General features: G+C 41.7%; 1 protein-coding gene across 2 annotated transcripts in view; it reads left to right on the top strand.

Moving 5' to 3' along the window:
* The window catches only part of LOC121008919 (katanin interacting protein), a 311,559-nt gene that overhangs the window by 108,814 nt on the left and 187,760 nt on the right, over positions 1-14,985 (top strand). For both annotated transcript variants that reach the window (XM_040441686.1, XM_040441685.1), the window contains 2 exons: positions 5,405-5,611; positions 8,065-8,202. In XM_040441686.1, coding sequence (XP_040297620.1) covers positions 5,405-5,611; positions 8,065-8,202 — 345 coding nt within the window. The remainder of the gene's footprint in view (positions 1-5,404; positions 5,612-8,064; positions 8,203-14,985) is intronic.

The raw sequence follows: 14,985 nt of genomic DNA, 5'->3' as shown, positions 1-14,985 counted from the left end.
TAGATGATGGGATAGATCTCTGTACTGCCCCCTGATATATTTATACATAGTAATTAGATCTCCCCTCAGTCGTCTTTTTTCTAACGTGAATAACCCTAATTTTGATAATCTTTCAGGGTACTGTAGTTGTCCCATTCCAGTTATTACTTTAGTTGCCCTCCTCTGGACCCTCTCCAGCTCTGCTATGTCTGCCTTGTTCACTGGAGCCCAGAACTGTACACAGTACTCCATGTGTGGTCTGACTAATAATTTGTAAAGTAGTAGGAATATGTTCTAATCACGGGCATCTATGCCCCTTTTGATGCAACCCATTATCTTATTGGCCTTGGCAGCAGCTGCCTGACACTGTTTTTTGCAGCTTAGTTTGCTGTTTATTAAAATTCCTAGATCCTTTTCCATGTCAGTGTTACCGAGTGTTTTATCATTTAGTATGTACGGGTGACTTGCATTATTCCTTCCCATGTGCATAACTTTACATTTGTCAGTGTTAAACCTCATCTGCCACTTATCTGCCCAAGCCTACAAACTATCCAGATCCCTCTGTAGTAGTATACTGTCCTCTTCGGTGTTAATTACTTTACACAGTTTAGTGTCATCTGCGAAAATTGATATTTTACTATGCAAGCCTTCTACAAGATCATTAATAAATATATTGAAGAGAATAGGGCCCAATACTGACCCCTGAGGTACCCCACTAGTGACAGTGACCCAATCTGAGTGTGTACCGTTAATAACCACCCTCTGTTTTCTATCATTGAGCCAGTTACTTACCCACTTACAGACGTTTTCTCCCAGTCCAAGCATTCTCATTTTATATACTAACCTTTTATGTGGACTATTAGATTAAGGTTTGTTCCCCACTTTGCTACTCTAGCCGTGCCCTTGACAGGACTCTTGAAGGGACACAAGTCAATGATGTTTCGCTGGGATGATCGGGCGGAAGAGGCTTTCTCCGCTTTGAAGACGGCCCTGTGTGGGTCCCCGGTTTTGGTGACGCCGACTTCAAAAGGGAATTTATAGTACAGACCGATGCCTCCGAAGTAGGCCTCAGTGCTGTACTGTCTCAGGAAGTCAACAGAGGAGCATCCCATTGTCTTCTCAGCCGTAAGCTCACCCCAGCCGAGACCCTGTATAGTATAGTGGAGAGAGAGTGCCTAGCTATCAAGTGGGCACTAGAATCTCTCCGCTATTATTTATTAAGGGGAAAATTCCGCCTGGTGACTGACCACGCCCATCTCAAGTGGATGAGCCAGGCCAAGGACAGAAATGCCCGGGTCACCCAATGGTTTCTTTCCCTACAAAACTTTACGTTTTCGTGGTAACACAGGGCAGGCCGGTTACAGGAAAATGTGGATGCCCTGTCCCGGGTACACTGTCTGGCGTGTGTTCACCACCTCAGGGTTGAACAAAGGGGGGGCGGTATGTGACACAGTGACAGGTTTGGTCTGGGAAAACAGGTATTTTCCTCCCTGCATGTGCTGCTGGGCTGATTTACAGCCAGGTGAGGTCAAATACCAGACCGGATTTTAAATGCCGGTCCTCGTTATGGCAGCACCTGGCTGTCCTTAAATAGGCAGTTGAGCTCAGAAGCCATGTCTCTGTGTTGGCATCTATGAGCCTGGTGTCTGGATAAAGGCTTGCTACCTGTTTGGTGTGAAAACCGTTTGGTGCTGCTATGAGCAAGGACTCTTTGAGGCAGAATTGCCACATGGTGTGAATTACCACCAACACCGCAAGGTGACTTTTTATTTTTTGTTTGAATATGACTGCTTGTTTTGTCACTTGCCTAAAGTGTGAATAAAACACTAAACTGTTTGATCCAAAGAACTTGTTGTTGCCTCTACACTGCGTCCGCTAATCCTGTCTACCAGAGCGAGTCCCCACAACATACAGTATGTATATATATATATATATATATATATATATATATATATATATATCTGTATATTGTAGGCAGATGGCAGGAATTGTATTGGACGAAGTGTATATCTCGCCTAGAAAGTTAAGCTGGGTGAGATATTAAAAGCTGGATAGTGTTTGTTTTGTTCAGGAGCCTAGTTTCTAAACTGTTGGTATATGATAAAATCTGGGCCGGCTTTGTTGGAGTGGTGAAGAGGTAGTGGTGGGACTCACCACTCCCACTCCCATCCACTACAGAGAGTGTGGGAAACTCAGCATGTTCAGCTGAGGAAAAAGGTCAGAGTTACCGACGTCCATGGGAGCGGGAGGCAGTAGTGCTCAGTTACTACAGGAGCCGAGCCATGTGAACGCTGTTTGGTGCGGTTTCAGTTTTTTTTGTCTAGCTCGTCTGGAGCTGAACTAAAGCTTTACGTTACTTTACTTGGATTGGTGCGTCTGTGTCACCGCTACGCGGCTCTATCATGCTTCCAAACCTTACTATATATATATATATATATATATATATATATATGAGAAAATAATGGCGGCACCGGATTAAAGCAATGTGGGTGCTAGGTCCAGGGATGTAGCTGCTTACCCCATATGAACAGTGATGAAAGACGGACAGCACTCCAGATAAAAAAGCAATGGTTTTTATTCACCCATGTGGATGGCAACGTTTCAGCTCATACAAGAGCCTTTTTCAAGCAATGAACACAGTGTATGCTGGGGTATATATAGTCCAACCCCTATGACATCACAATACAATCAATCAACAACAATGTATAAAGATAAAGTGCAAAAGTGCATATATCATGTCAAAATACATAGACAAAAGTGCATTACTCATGAGCGAAAAATCGCAACAATGTTATATCAAAAATACAGTATAAGGTATATATAATATGTCATAAAGTGCAATGATTAGTAAGTGAGTACAGGTGCAGAAAATGTGGGAGGAACGAGAAAAGCTGCAAAGGGGAGGGGAAAGCGGTGACATACCCAGCGTTATTCTCTGTGCCAAACATGTCGCATACCGCCGAATCCGGCGTTCCGATGGAGACACTGCGCAGGCGCCAGGAAGCATTAAGGTCACGGCATGATGTCATCACAAGTCATTGCGGGAGCATGCGCACAACTGTTGAACCGCTCGGTCGGCCATTTTGCAAAAGGTCAAAGCCTCCCAACATTGTGTGTGCGCATGTCCATGTAAAAAGATGGACAGGACAGCCCAGCACGGAAAATATGCCGTGTTCTATGGCATAGATCCATGGGGGACAATGGAGAGGCTGCGGCTCAACAGAGATACAGACCCACCTTCCATGCGGGCAAAATATAGTAGTGACCACAACGGGATCCGTCGCGGTCATTATTTATGTAGCCCGTCAAATCCCTCATGAGATCACCACCAATATATGACACACAATGTGAAGTATCAGAGGCTGATGGACACAGCAAGAGTGTATTACTAACATAACTTGAAAAAATAAAGCAAAGCTAAAAGCAATCATGTCGACTAATAGAGACATGTAGGCACGATATAGGTACACAGGGTACGTCCCACTTCTCGATCCCGCAGCATCATTCTTGTCTGTGAAAATAAAAAGCGAAAGAAAGTAAAAAAAGATGGCTTAATAGTGTTCATAATACACTATGTATCACCAAGGGAGAGACGCATATCACATATCACTCCGTTGTGGTCACTACTATATTTTGCCCGCATGGAAGGTGGGTCTGTATCTCTGTTGAGCCACAGCCTCTCCCTTGTCCCCCATGGATCTATGCCATAGAACACGGCATATTTTCCGTGCTGGGCTGTCCTGTCCATCTTTTTACATGGACATGCGCACACACAATGTTGGGAGGCTTTGACCTTTTGCAAAATGGCCGACCGAGCGGTTCAACAGTTGTGCCCATGCTTCCGCAATGACTTGTGATGACATCATGCCGTGACCTTAATGCTTCCTGGCGCCTGCGCAGTGTCTCCATCGGAACGCCGGATTTGGCGGTATGCGACATGTTTGGCACAGGGAATAACGCTGGGTATGTCACCGCTTTCCCCTCCCCTTTGCAGCATCATCTTTTCTCGTTCCTCCCACATTTTGTGCACCTGTACTCACTTACTAATCATTGCACTTTATGACATATTATATATACCTTATACTGTATTTTTGGATATAACATTGTTGCGATTTTTCGCTCATGAGTAATGCACTTTTGTCTATGTATTTTGACATGATATATGCACTTTTGCACTTTATCTTTATACATTGTTGTTGATTGATTGTATTGTGATGTCATAGGGGTTGGACTATATATACCCCAGCATACACTGTGTTCATTGCTTGAAAAAGGCTCTTGTATGAGCTGAAACGTTGCCATCCACATGGGTGAATAAAAACCATTGCTTTTTTATCTGGAGTGCTGTCCGTCTTTCTTCACTATATATATATATATTACAGTACAGACCAAAAGTTTGGACACACCTTCTCATTCAAAGAGTTTTCTTTATTTTCATGACTATGAAGGCATCAAAACTATGAATTAACACATGTGGAATTATACACATAACAAACAAGTGTGAAACAACTCAAAATATGTCATATTCTAGGTTCTTCAAAGTAGCCACCTTTTGCTTTGATTACTGCTTTGCACACTCTTGGCATTCTCTTGATGAGCTTCAAGAGGTAGTCCCCTGAAATGGTCTTCCAACAGTCTTGAAGGAGTTTCCAGAGATGCTTAGCACTTGTTGGCCCTTTTGCCTTTACTCTGCGGTCCAGCTCACCCCAAACCATCTCGATTGGGTTCAGGTCCAGTGACTGTGGAGGCCAGGTCATCTGGCGCAGCACCCCATCACTCTCCTTCATGGTCAAATAGCCCTTACTTTCAAAGTTTTCCCAATTTTTCGGCTGACTGACTGACCTTCATTTCTTAAAGTAATGATGGCCACTCGTTTTTCTTTACTTAGTAGCTTTTTTCTTGCTATAATACAATATCTAACAGTCTATTCAGTAGGACTATCAGCTGTGTATCCACCTGACTTCTCCTCAACGCAACTGATGGTCCCAACCCCATTTATAAGGCAAGAAATACCACTTATTAAACCTGACAGGGCACACCTGTGAAGTGAAAACCATTTCAGGGGACTACCTCTTGAAGCTCAAGAGAATGCCAAGAGTGTGCAAAGCAGTAATCAAAGCAAAAGGTGGCTACTTTGAAGAACCTAGAATATGACATATTTTCAGTTGTTTCACACTTGTTTGTTATGTATATAATTCCACATGTGTTAATTCATAGTTTTGATGCCTTCATAGTGATGAAAATAAAGAAAACTCTTTGAATGAGAAGGTGTGTCCAAACTTTTGGTCTGTACTGTATATATATATATATAATAAATGTTACATTGTATGCATTTCAGTATATAATGCAGAATCATTGTGTGTAAAAACCTTGATAATTTTATCATTAGCCAATGTTAACGATATCATGTTCTTGTATGTTTTAGGCCTGTTCACCATCAGCAGATACCAATGCCATCTACATAACTGTGGAAATTCTATCCAACTGGGGAAATCCTTACAGTGTGGGGTTGACTGAGATTCAGTTCTTCAATCTGAAGGATCAGAAAATATATGTTTCTCCTCATGATGTGGACATAAGAAATGCAGATTTTCCTGGAGACCTTCATTGTTTAGTTAATGGAAAATCTCAGGTATCTTTTTTCTTTATTAAAAGTTGCAATTTACTGATCATCATTTTCTATTTTTCATTGAAAGTTATAGTTTAAACCCTAGAAAAAGATCTATGGACAGATCCTGAGTAGATCACTCATGTCTTAGCTCAGCATTGAGGACACATAAATCCACAAGTGTTGGACTGAAGCATCAGTGTTTGGTGGTAGCATAGGTCACATTAGGGCGTCCAGTTATGTTCATATACTGCATGACACATCCCTGCTTTCTGCTCTTCTGCTCGGTAGTTCTTTGGTGATAAGTTGTAGGTATTCTACACAAAAGCTGCGTTTTTGCACAGGATTTGCAAAAGCATTTGCAGACTTCCAATGTGCAGCATGATTGAAATTTACATTGTATGTGTAAAAAAACGGTTTTGGCAGTTTGGGGAAATTCCTTCAGCAAAGGACAAAAATGCATTTAAAAATAATATGAAAGTGGAAGAACCTAACATTTTCCAGAAGATCAAACAACTAATAAAATAATGCAACATGTAAAGGTCTCTTCACACTTGTAGTCCCACCATGAGACCTATAAAGACTACATATAAAAAAATAAATTTGAGAATGCAGTGCTCAGCCTGCAGTAGGGATGCCATTATGTAGGGTACGTGATTGGCTGCAGTGGTCACTTGCTGGGTTGGCACAACAACACTACTAGCAATATTGGATCAGCAGGGATGTTTAAAAGTGCTATTTTTTAAACTTTGATAGTGAAGCCAAGAAACCAGTTTCCTCATAAATACGCTGTTACTGGTGCTCAGGTGATTTCCTTTAGTATCAGGACATTAAAGGTTCAGTTTAGGCCATTATTAGCGGATCGATGACCATCCAATACCCTGTTCCCCGATCAGCTGTTCAGGTGCCGCCCCAGGAACTACACAGCACTGTCAACTGTAGTGGAGGAAGCTTGTTTCTGCAGCACTGCTCCCATTGATGTCAGTATAGGTCATCACTTAGTACAATCCCTTTAATACAGGTTTCATCAATGTATGTAAAGGACCTTTGGTATCTTTTTCTGGAGGAAAGGAAATGGAGAATTGTGTAACTAAACACTTCTCACCAAGGCATCATCTCCAGCTATGTGGTCAGCATGTGGTTCTACATGCTGGGACACTTGTTCTAGTAGTCAGGGGTGGACTGGCCATGGACTCTACAGCGAAATTTCCCGGTGGGCCAATGTCCAGGGGGCCACCCTAGCCCTCCTTGGCCCTCCCGGCCGCTGGCCAGGTACATGACGATCTAATGCTCTCAGCATGAACTACTGTTAGGAGTATCAGGTACTTATCCACATGGCCGGTGGCCACAGGAGCCTTCCTGAGGATGGCAATACAGTTTATACAGTGGGGGCAGCAGTATTTTGTGCTGCGCTGTGGTATTTGGTTTTGCTGGCGCAGTATTTTTTGCTGCTCTGTGGTATTTGGTTTTGCTGGCGCAGTATTTTGTGCTGCGCTATGGTGTTGCTGGTCCCACCTACTTTTGTTGCCCAGCTTTCTGTCAATTTGGACCTGCCTTCAACATAGGGCCTGTTTTAAGTTGTTTTCCAGGGTCAAATTAAGTTTTCAGTCCGCTCCTGCTAGTAGTCGTCTGAATATGGTTTTACATGCCTGAGCTCCCTGTGGTGGATGACGTGTTACTGCTTTGAATTAGAAGACCCCTTCCTCTCTGCCTATAGAAACCTCAGTGTCGGCACCAGCAGGTGCCAGGGTATTATGTCCCATCCTGACTATGTCATGAAGGGCCTTTCCATTCTGAGCATTGCCTGTCACCCTGAATGTGCCTGATTACTAGCTTTTGACCCTCTTGTGAATATTTCCTTCATGAACAACGGTGGGAACCTGAGTAATATTACTGGACAATAATACACGAATGTCCTTTAATACAGGAAACTGAGGACACTAGCAGTTTTGCTTCTGAATCTTAGCAGTTGAAGTGTTTTTTTTTTTGGCCAGGTCAAGGGCTGCTATGCACATATCTGTGGCCACCATTTGCTCCATGTGTTTCATATAGATAAAAAACTATTAATAAAAAAAAATCTTTGCAAACAGATGTTTCAAGATCTGTCCTGTATTCCAGCCTTATGTATTTTGCCAAACATCATCAGATGCAAGAGGACCAAATGCCGGTCTGACATCCCTGTTCTAAACTACGGGATAAACACCTCCATGAAATTGACACTTCCTAGTGTTTGGTAATTTAGCGTTTTCTGCAAACCCTAGAAAAGATATATTTAAAGAATTAACTTTACTTTAGAAACGCATAAATAGTTGAGGGATGGATAATATTTTTGTTCTAATGTCATAATAATCTGGTAATATCATGGTGTCATGTGTGGTCATTATCTACTTCTTGCATGTGACTTTTCTTTAAATGCTGTCACTTTGTAAGATCCGTATTAATAACAGATAACCCACCTTGACTCATGTCTTCTTCAGACTACCAAGGAATGCTACATGTGGATGTGCCCCTTCCACCCTCCTGTACAGCTTTACTTTGTGATACGAAATCCTTCTAGGTCATGTGATTTTGACATCTGCAAGGTGAAGATCTGGAATTATAACAAGACGCTCAGTGTAAGTAGTCTCAGCTTATTATCTTACACGCTGACCAGCAGTCCCTCCATGTAGAACGTAGTAACACAGGAAATAGATTCCTATTTTTATACATATGGCTACAAGATTTGAATCATTGGTAAGTTAACTTTACTTTTTTATTGCAACAACATTTTTTTAGGAGTTTTTACAAATATCTTGAGTGTTAAGGATTGTGTTAATTGTTTATTATCAGCTTTTTAGTGAAGAGTCGTAGGCTATCCTTTTCTTATACAATAGCTTGTTCTGTGGCGAAAGGCGATGAGCATTTTGGCTTCAGTTCCATTTATCTCCCCATATCCCTGAGTGGCCAGTTATAGTTTTACTGAATCTGCAGCACTCTTGTTGTCTTCAGTAATCTTCTATTTATTCACCAAGTATCTGCAATGCTTAAACTACAGTCGTTACCACGTGTTTGTAGTCAAAACGTTGCAGATACTTACATGGTTTATAAGGCTGAAAAAAGACATATGTCCATCCAGTTCAGCTTGTTACTTGATGAATCCATTTGGAAGATTATTGAAGACAACAAGAGTGCTGCAGTTTCTTTATATCAAATGTGTACAGGGGCCGACCAGCACGATCCTAACACTGCCACTGAGTGAGAATAGGATAACCTTCAAGGTAACCATCCTGAGTGCTGATCATTTTTGTATTTTTCACTTATAGTTTTATCTTTACTTTAGCACTATTGTAGCGTGACGTGAATTCAAAAGATTTGAGAATTAACAAGCTTACGCAGGCTGAGTGAATGAATATATTTACTAAGTGATTCATTTTACAATAACACAAACAAATCACATACTGAATAATAAGAAGTAAATGAACCTCAATAGCCTAAATATGGGGTATGGATCTGGTTGATCATGCTATAACACATGGCTGTCTGATAAGTTATAACACATGACCGACACCCCAGGGTGTACAAGAGATAGGGCAAATCAATACTTACATCCTACCTAGGATGAAGTGCCTGGTCGAATCCCAATTAATTGTTAGTGCCGACCACAGTTAGTCCCATCAGCCACTCCTCCAGTGTGCATCACGCATGTCTCTAAGATCACTCAGGAATGTGGTCTTATCAGCAGAGTAGGGGATGGGTACTACATTACAAAACACATCATCACACAAAATGGTAATATGAAAAGGGAACAGAATTAAAGGGACAGAACCAATCATTACTTAAAAAATACCCTTACAATACAACTACATACAGGACCAGTTTGCAATAGGACATATTATATAAAGTGGTTATTATACAGACATTGCTTCAGATCGCTGTGAGGGATACGGTTGTCTGCAGATGTTGCAAGAGTGTTTAGTGCAAAACTATGGGTGCATGATCACACAAACTTTGAGTATGACCAACTGTTAAAGGTGGTGCAAGCATAAGCACAGCCGCTGCACTTGTGAATGGATGCAGAGCAGTAATTGTTAATATTTTCAGACAATGGGGTGTATAGCAATAAAGCTAGGACTGAACGCTATGCCTGTTGGAACTGAGTGAAGGGTGTTAAACAGCATACAGTATACAGTGCCAGACTCCACAGCTCATGGGTGTGGGAAAGGTGGCTCAACATTGTAGGTAGGTGCAAGTGAAAAAACTCAGAAAGATTCACATATACTGTATGTATGTAAATGTTATTGAAGAGGATAAATGTGAGATTAAGTTAGAAATCCAAGTGAATAACGCTGTGTTCAGCCTGTCATCAGCATTTCATTACAGGTAACAATAAAAGACTGTGTTTGGTTGCGCTGTTAAGAACCTCAGTTGCAGATGACGGAAAAATAGTTCTGCATGTAGTGTTATTTTTTTTTCCCTGCTAAATTAGGGACACCTTGGTGGGGCTTAACAGACCCCATTATAACATGTAATAGCTCCTTAAAGGGGTATTCCGGTCATTACAAGCTATCCCCTATCCACAGATCGGTGGGGGTCCTACCGCCGAGACCCCCACCGATCACGAGAATGGGGTCCCCTTGCTGCTCCCCTAAAATGACCAGAGTGGCCGGTCGCCGTTTATTTCTATGGGAGTTCTACCGATAACAGAGTACAGCGCTCAGCTATCTTCGGAATTCCCATAGAAATGAATGGATCGGCCATGTGCATGTGCAATCGGCCGCTCTGGTCATTTTAGGGGCGCAGCAAGGGGCCTGCAGGGGGGCCCCTGTTCTTGAGATCAGATCGGTGGGGGTCCTACTGTTGGGACCCCCACCGATCTGATAGTTATCCCCTATTCTGTAAGTACTTAGCTGTTCTGCCTGAGCTGAGCTCGAGCAGAAAGTGGAGGGGAAAGGGCTGCTTTAGATGTTGCTATCTCATGAATGGTAGCAGCTAGAAGCATGCAACTGGTCTTGTTTGAAAGCTGGTATTTCAGGCCAAGACCAAAATGACAGCTACGGTCTGCGCAACAGAGGAGAAATCACTGTTAAAAATCGAGTCGGGAATAATCGCGGGTAAAACCTGCTTTTACTTTCACTTTCAGCAGTATTCACTGCATCCCGATTTCTATCAGTGATATCTGCCCCTGTACTGGACAGATTCCTGTCATTCTGGTATCGTCTGAAAGCTTGAAATGCCAGATTTCAAGCCCATTTCTCTAGCTAGTACCAAACCAGAGATATGAGCAGTTAAAGCAGCATCCCTCCCTCCCTCTCAGTCTGGAGGAGAATGATAGCGCAGCTGCAGAGCCGACAGGCTGCAGGAGGAGAGAAAAATAGTAAAAATATATACAAATGTGGTATTATCATCCGTAGTGACCCAGATAATAAAATTATATTATTTTTACCACACCGTGAACGCCATAAATAAATCCCACAAAATAATGTAAAAATTGCTGTTTTTAATCTTTTCCCCCTAAAAATAAAATAATAAAAGTTATGTAATACACTATATATACCCCAAAATGGCTCCTAAAAAAAACCTACAACTAATCCATAAAAATAAAAATGTATATATAAATAAAAAGTTATGACTGCTAGAACACAAAGGGGAAAATATTACTGGTCCTTAAGGCTAAAATGAATGTCATTAAGGGGTTAAAATGCAATAGTGTCCCCTGAGTTGTGCACCAACAAGATTTACTGCAGACTCATTAAAAATCTACAATAAAAAAAAGTGACATTTTTGGAGGTTTTTTCCAATTTTAACGTGACTGTTAGGAGGTTAAGTTGGTTGACCAAGGTAATTAAGATCTTGGAAAAACCCTCCAATAGCCTAAACTAAAAAATGATGTTACTCTTTGTGGCGCTGGTGTGGTTCTCCCGCCATTGCTGTGTACAGTGACATGCTGGTCTATGGAATGTCACTGCTGCAGACGATTACTGTCTTCAGCGTCAGAACACAGAGGACAGTGACTGGCTACAGCCGTCATGTACCATATACTGGCATGTCACTGCTGCAGTTTGTAAACAAGCAATGGCGGGAGCATCGGACCAGTGCCATAAAGAATAACATGATTTTTTACTGTAGGCTACTGGGGGGCTTGTCCGAGATTTTAATTACCTTGGTCAACCAACTTAAGGAGCTATATGTTATAATGGGGTCTATTGAGTCCCGCCAAGGTGTCCATCATTTTGCAGGGAAAAAGAACACTACATGAAGAACTATTTTTTAGTCATCTGCAATTGAGGTTCCTAGCAGCGCATCCAAACACTGTCATATCTAACGCTGTTATTTAGTTAAAAGCTATTTATTGTTCCCTGTAATGAAATGCTGATGACAGGCTGAACACAGCGTTATTCACTTGGATTTCTAACGTTATCTCACATTTAACCTCCTCAGTAACATTTACATACATACAGTATATGGGAATTTTTCTATGCGTTTTTTTCACTTGCACCTACGTACAATGTTGAGCCACCTTTCTCCCAGCTCCACACGCTGAGGTGTCTGGCACTGTATGCTGAGATCTGACCCTGATGTACATTACATTTGTGCCGCGGTTTATTTTCCTGTTTAACACCCTGCACTGAGTTCCAGCATCTTCTAGACATTTACCTTTAGAGGCTTTATGTTCAGTCCTTGCTTTATTGTTACACACTCCAATGTCTGAATACATCTACTGCTCTGCATCTGTGCACTAGTGCAGCGGCTATGCTTATGCTTGCACCACCGTTAACCATGGTCATACTCAAAGTTTGTGTGATCATGCACCCATAGTTTTTCACTAAACGCTCTGGTAGCATCTGCAGACAACCGTACCCCTCACAGCGATCAGCAGTAATGTCTGTAGAATAAGCACTACAAACTGGTCCTTAGATGTATAGTGCTAGGTAAAACTAGAACTGGCCACTCGGGGCTCTGGCGATGCAGGGACAGCCCCAGTTTACTGTGGCTATACTCACAAATGCCCAACCAGCATTTCACTGTACATGGAGAAGGGTCCATGGAATCCAGTATAGTCAAGTGGCACAGGAAATATAGTCCACTGAGTATAATCCAGTAGAGAGGGCTATACAGAAAAGGGTATATATGCTGTGTGCATCTGCTTGATCTTACAGATACAGAATCGTAGTGACATAAAGCTGTCACTATGACCCTGTAGAAGTAAGGTCAAGCAGAGGCACACATCATTATAAATCAGTATAATGCCATTCACTCCTGCAAGTCCAAAACAGAGATCACACTCGCACACGAATCGTGATTCCCGCAATGGACTAGCTCCTGTGATACAGACCTTAATGTCCCTCCTGCATATCACAGATTAGAGCTTAGTGCTGGAAAATGTGAACATTTGTAGATGTTAGTGACACCTGCTACTTCCTAGATTTGTATAAACTGAGCTGAACCCGGACATACCTCCATTTTCATCCTGACTTGAGCATTAGAGCAGTTCATGGAAGGGAGCCCGGTGACGTCAGTAAAACGGCTAGGGCAGCTCAAAAGCACGCCCATCTGAGCCGGTGACGTCATCGGACACACTGCCAGGCGGAAGCTTCAGCCCAGCATTGTGTTATTGTAAACAAAAGAGCCCGTGCCCTGCGCGATGTAGTGCAGGCAAGGGAGCGCATCGGAGCATGAGATGCTCCGATGCCAACATCAGGGGGGCTGCCTGGATGAAAATAAGGGTATGTCAGCTCTGAACCCAGACAACCCCTTTAATGGACTATTATGGTTTATTTGCCAAAATGAAACATAACATTTGGTATGTGCTAATGTTTTGATATCTTATTTAGTCAGGTGAGGAAAATCCCTAAAATGAATCTTTTTATGTGTACTCTCCCCCCCCCCCCCCCCCCCTTCCCGTTGCGTTGCGTTGCTTGCAGTCTTGTGCCACTACAGCTGTCACTTTTTCACCCGTTGTACACAAAATCTTTCTACCTAAAGTGAATGTGGCTGAGATGAAATAACGACACAGACAAGAGTAGCACTGTCTGGTAAAAGCGCAAAGCGTCCATGGCTCCCTTGTTCTTGTGATGGGCATGCACTAGGGATATATATACAGTGTGTGTGTGTGTGTGTGTATATATATATATATATATATATATAATAATTGTATATTTTTTCTAGGGATATCCATATCTGATCAGTTTTTCGGCCCACACAACCTGTGACTGTTCCATTTCAACCTACTTTACTACTTGTTTTTATCGCAGGGCTAATAAAGTGATGAGGGCCATGTACTGGGAAGTTTACAGACGTAATGATAATGCTCCTGTTGCTCTGCCCTCTGAGGATGGGACATTATTCTGTATCAGTTTTTGTATATTAAATATGAAAATTGATATACCCCAAGAATCCCCTTGTGCCTTGATTGTGCATTAGCTGCCGGCATTGTGTCTTTCACAGTACATCACAGTCCTGACATCCTCACATTTCTGTTGCTTTCCTTTTTAGTTTTGTGCAAATATTTCATATTGAAAATACAATTAGGCTTTTAAATAAAATAAAAAGAAATGTATTATGTAAATGTATGTAGTTCAGGAAGAAAAAAGAGTTGTGTTATCAAACTGATTTTTCCCTGCTTTCATTGGAACTTATTAAATGGAAGATTTAAGATAATGCCACACAGTGTCTTTCATTTTGTGGATTTATTATTACAGATTTATCTGGAAATTCTTCTACTAATCTTGACTTGGGTATTTAGATGTTCCCCATCACAAAGATAAGCTGTAGGAATATATGAAAGCTTAAAAGAGTCTTTTATCTTGCAATCTCTTACTTGCACAATTTTATCTTGATTTACATAGCTTTCACTCTTCACTTTAACAGTGGGACTCATTGAATTGTATTTAATGTAACATGTTAGAAGAGCTTACATATGTAACGTACAGTTAAATGTAGTTTCCCACAGTACAGTATTTCAGCACAATGCAAATATCAGCTCATATTTGGCTCTGCTTGTTAGTTGGGGTCCTAGCCCACCCACTTTTCACAAATTGATGTCCCACCCTAAGCATAGGCCACCAGTATTAAAACCTGGAAACCCCTTTGAAAGATCAGTTCCTCTCGTACTCCTAATTCGTATTATTTATTTCAAAGTACCCTTCATTTTCAGGGTGATGTACATGTGATGTATGAGAGGGTTTAAAAACATGAGACTATAAAAAGTACAAGTGTGATAAAAATAAAAGCATTATGGTTATCTTAAAGGGGATGTCCAGCCTTTACTAAGTGATGGGTCATTATTAGCTGATCGGCCCCACATCCTTACCAATCAGCTGTTCGGGTGTAGTGCCTTCATCCTTGAAGTGTAGGGAGGTTGTTACTACAGTACTATTCCCATTGAAGTCAGTAAGAGCAGCACTGCAGTAACAAGCTTC

The sequence above is a fragment of the Bufo bufo genome, chromosome 7 (genome assembly GCF_905171765.1).
Source record: "Bufo bufo chromosome 7, aBufBuf1.1, whole genome shotgun sequence".
NCBI classification, from domain to species: Eukaryota; Metazoa; Chordata; class Amphibia; order Anura; family Bufonidae; genus Bufo; species Bufo bufo.
This window is presented reverse-complemented; position numbering and strand designations above follow the sequence as displayed.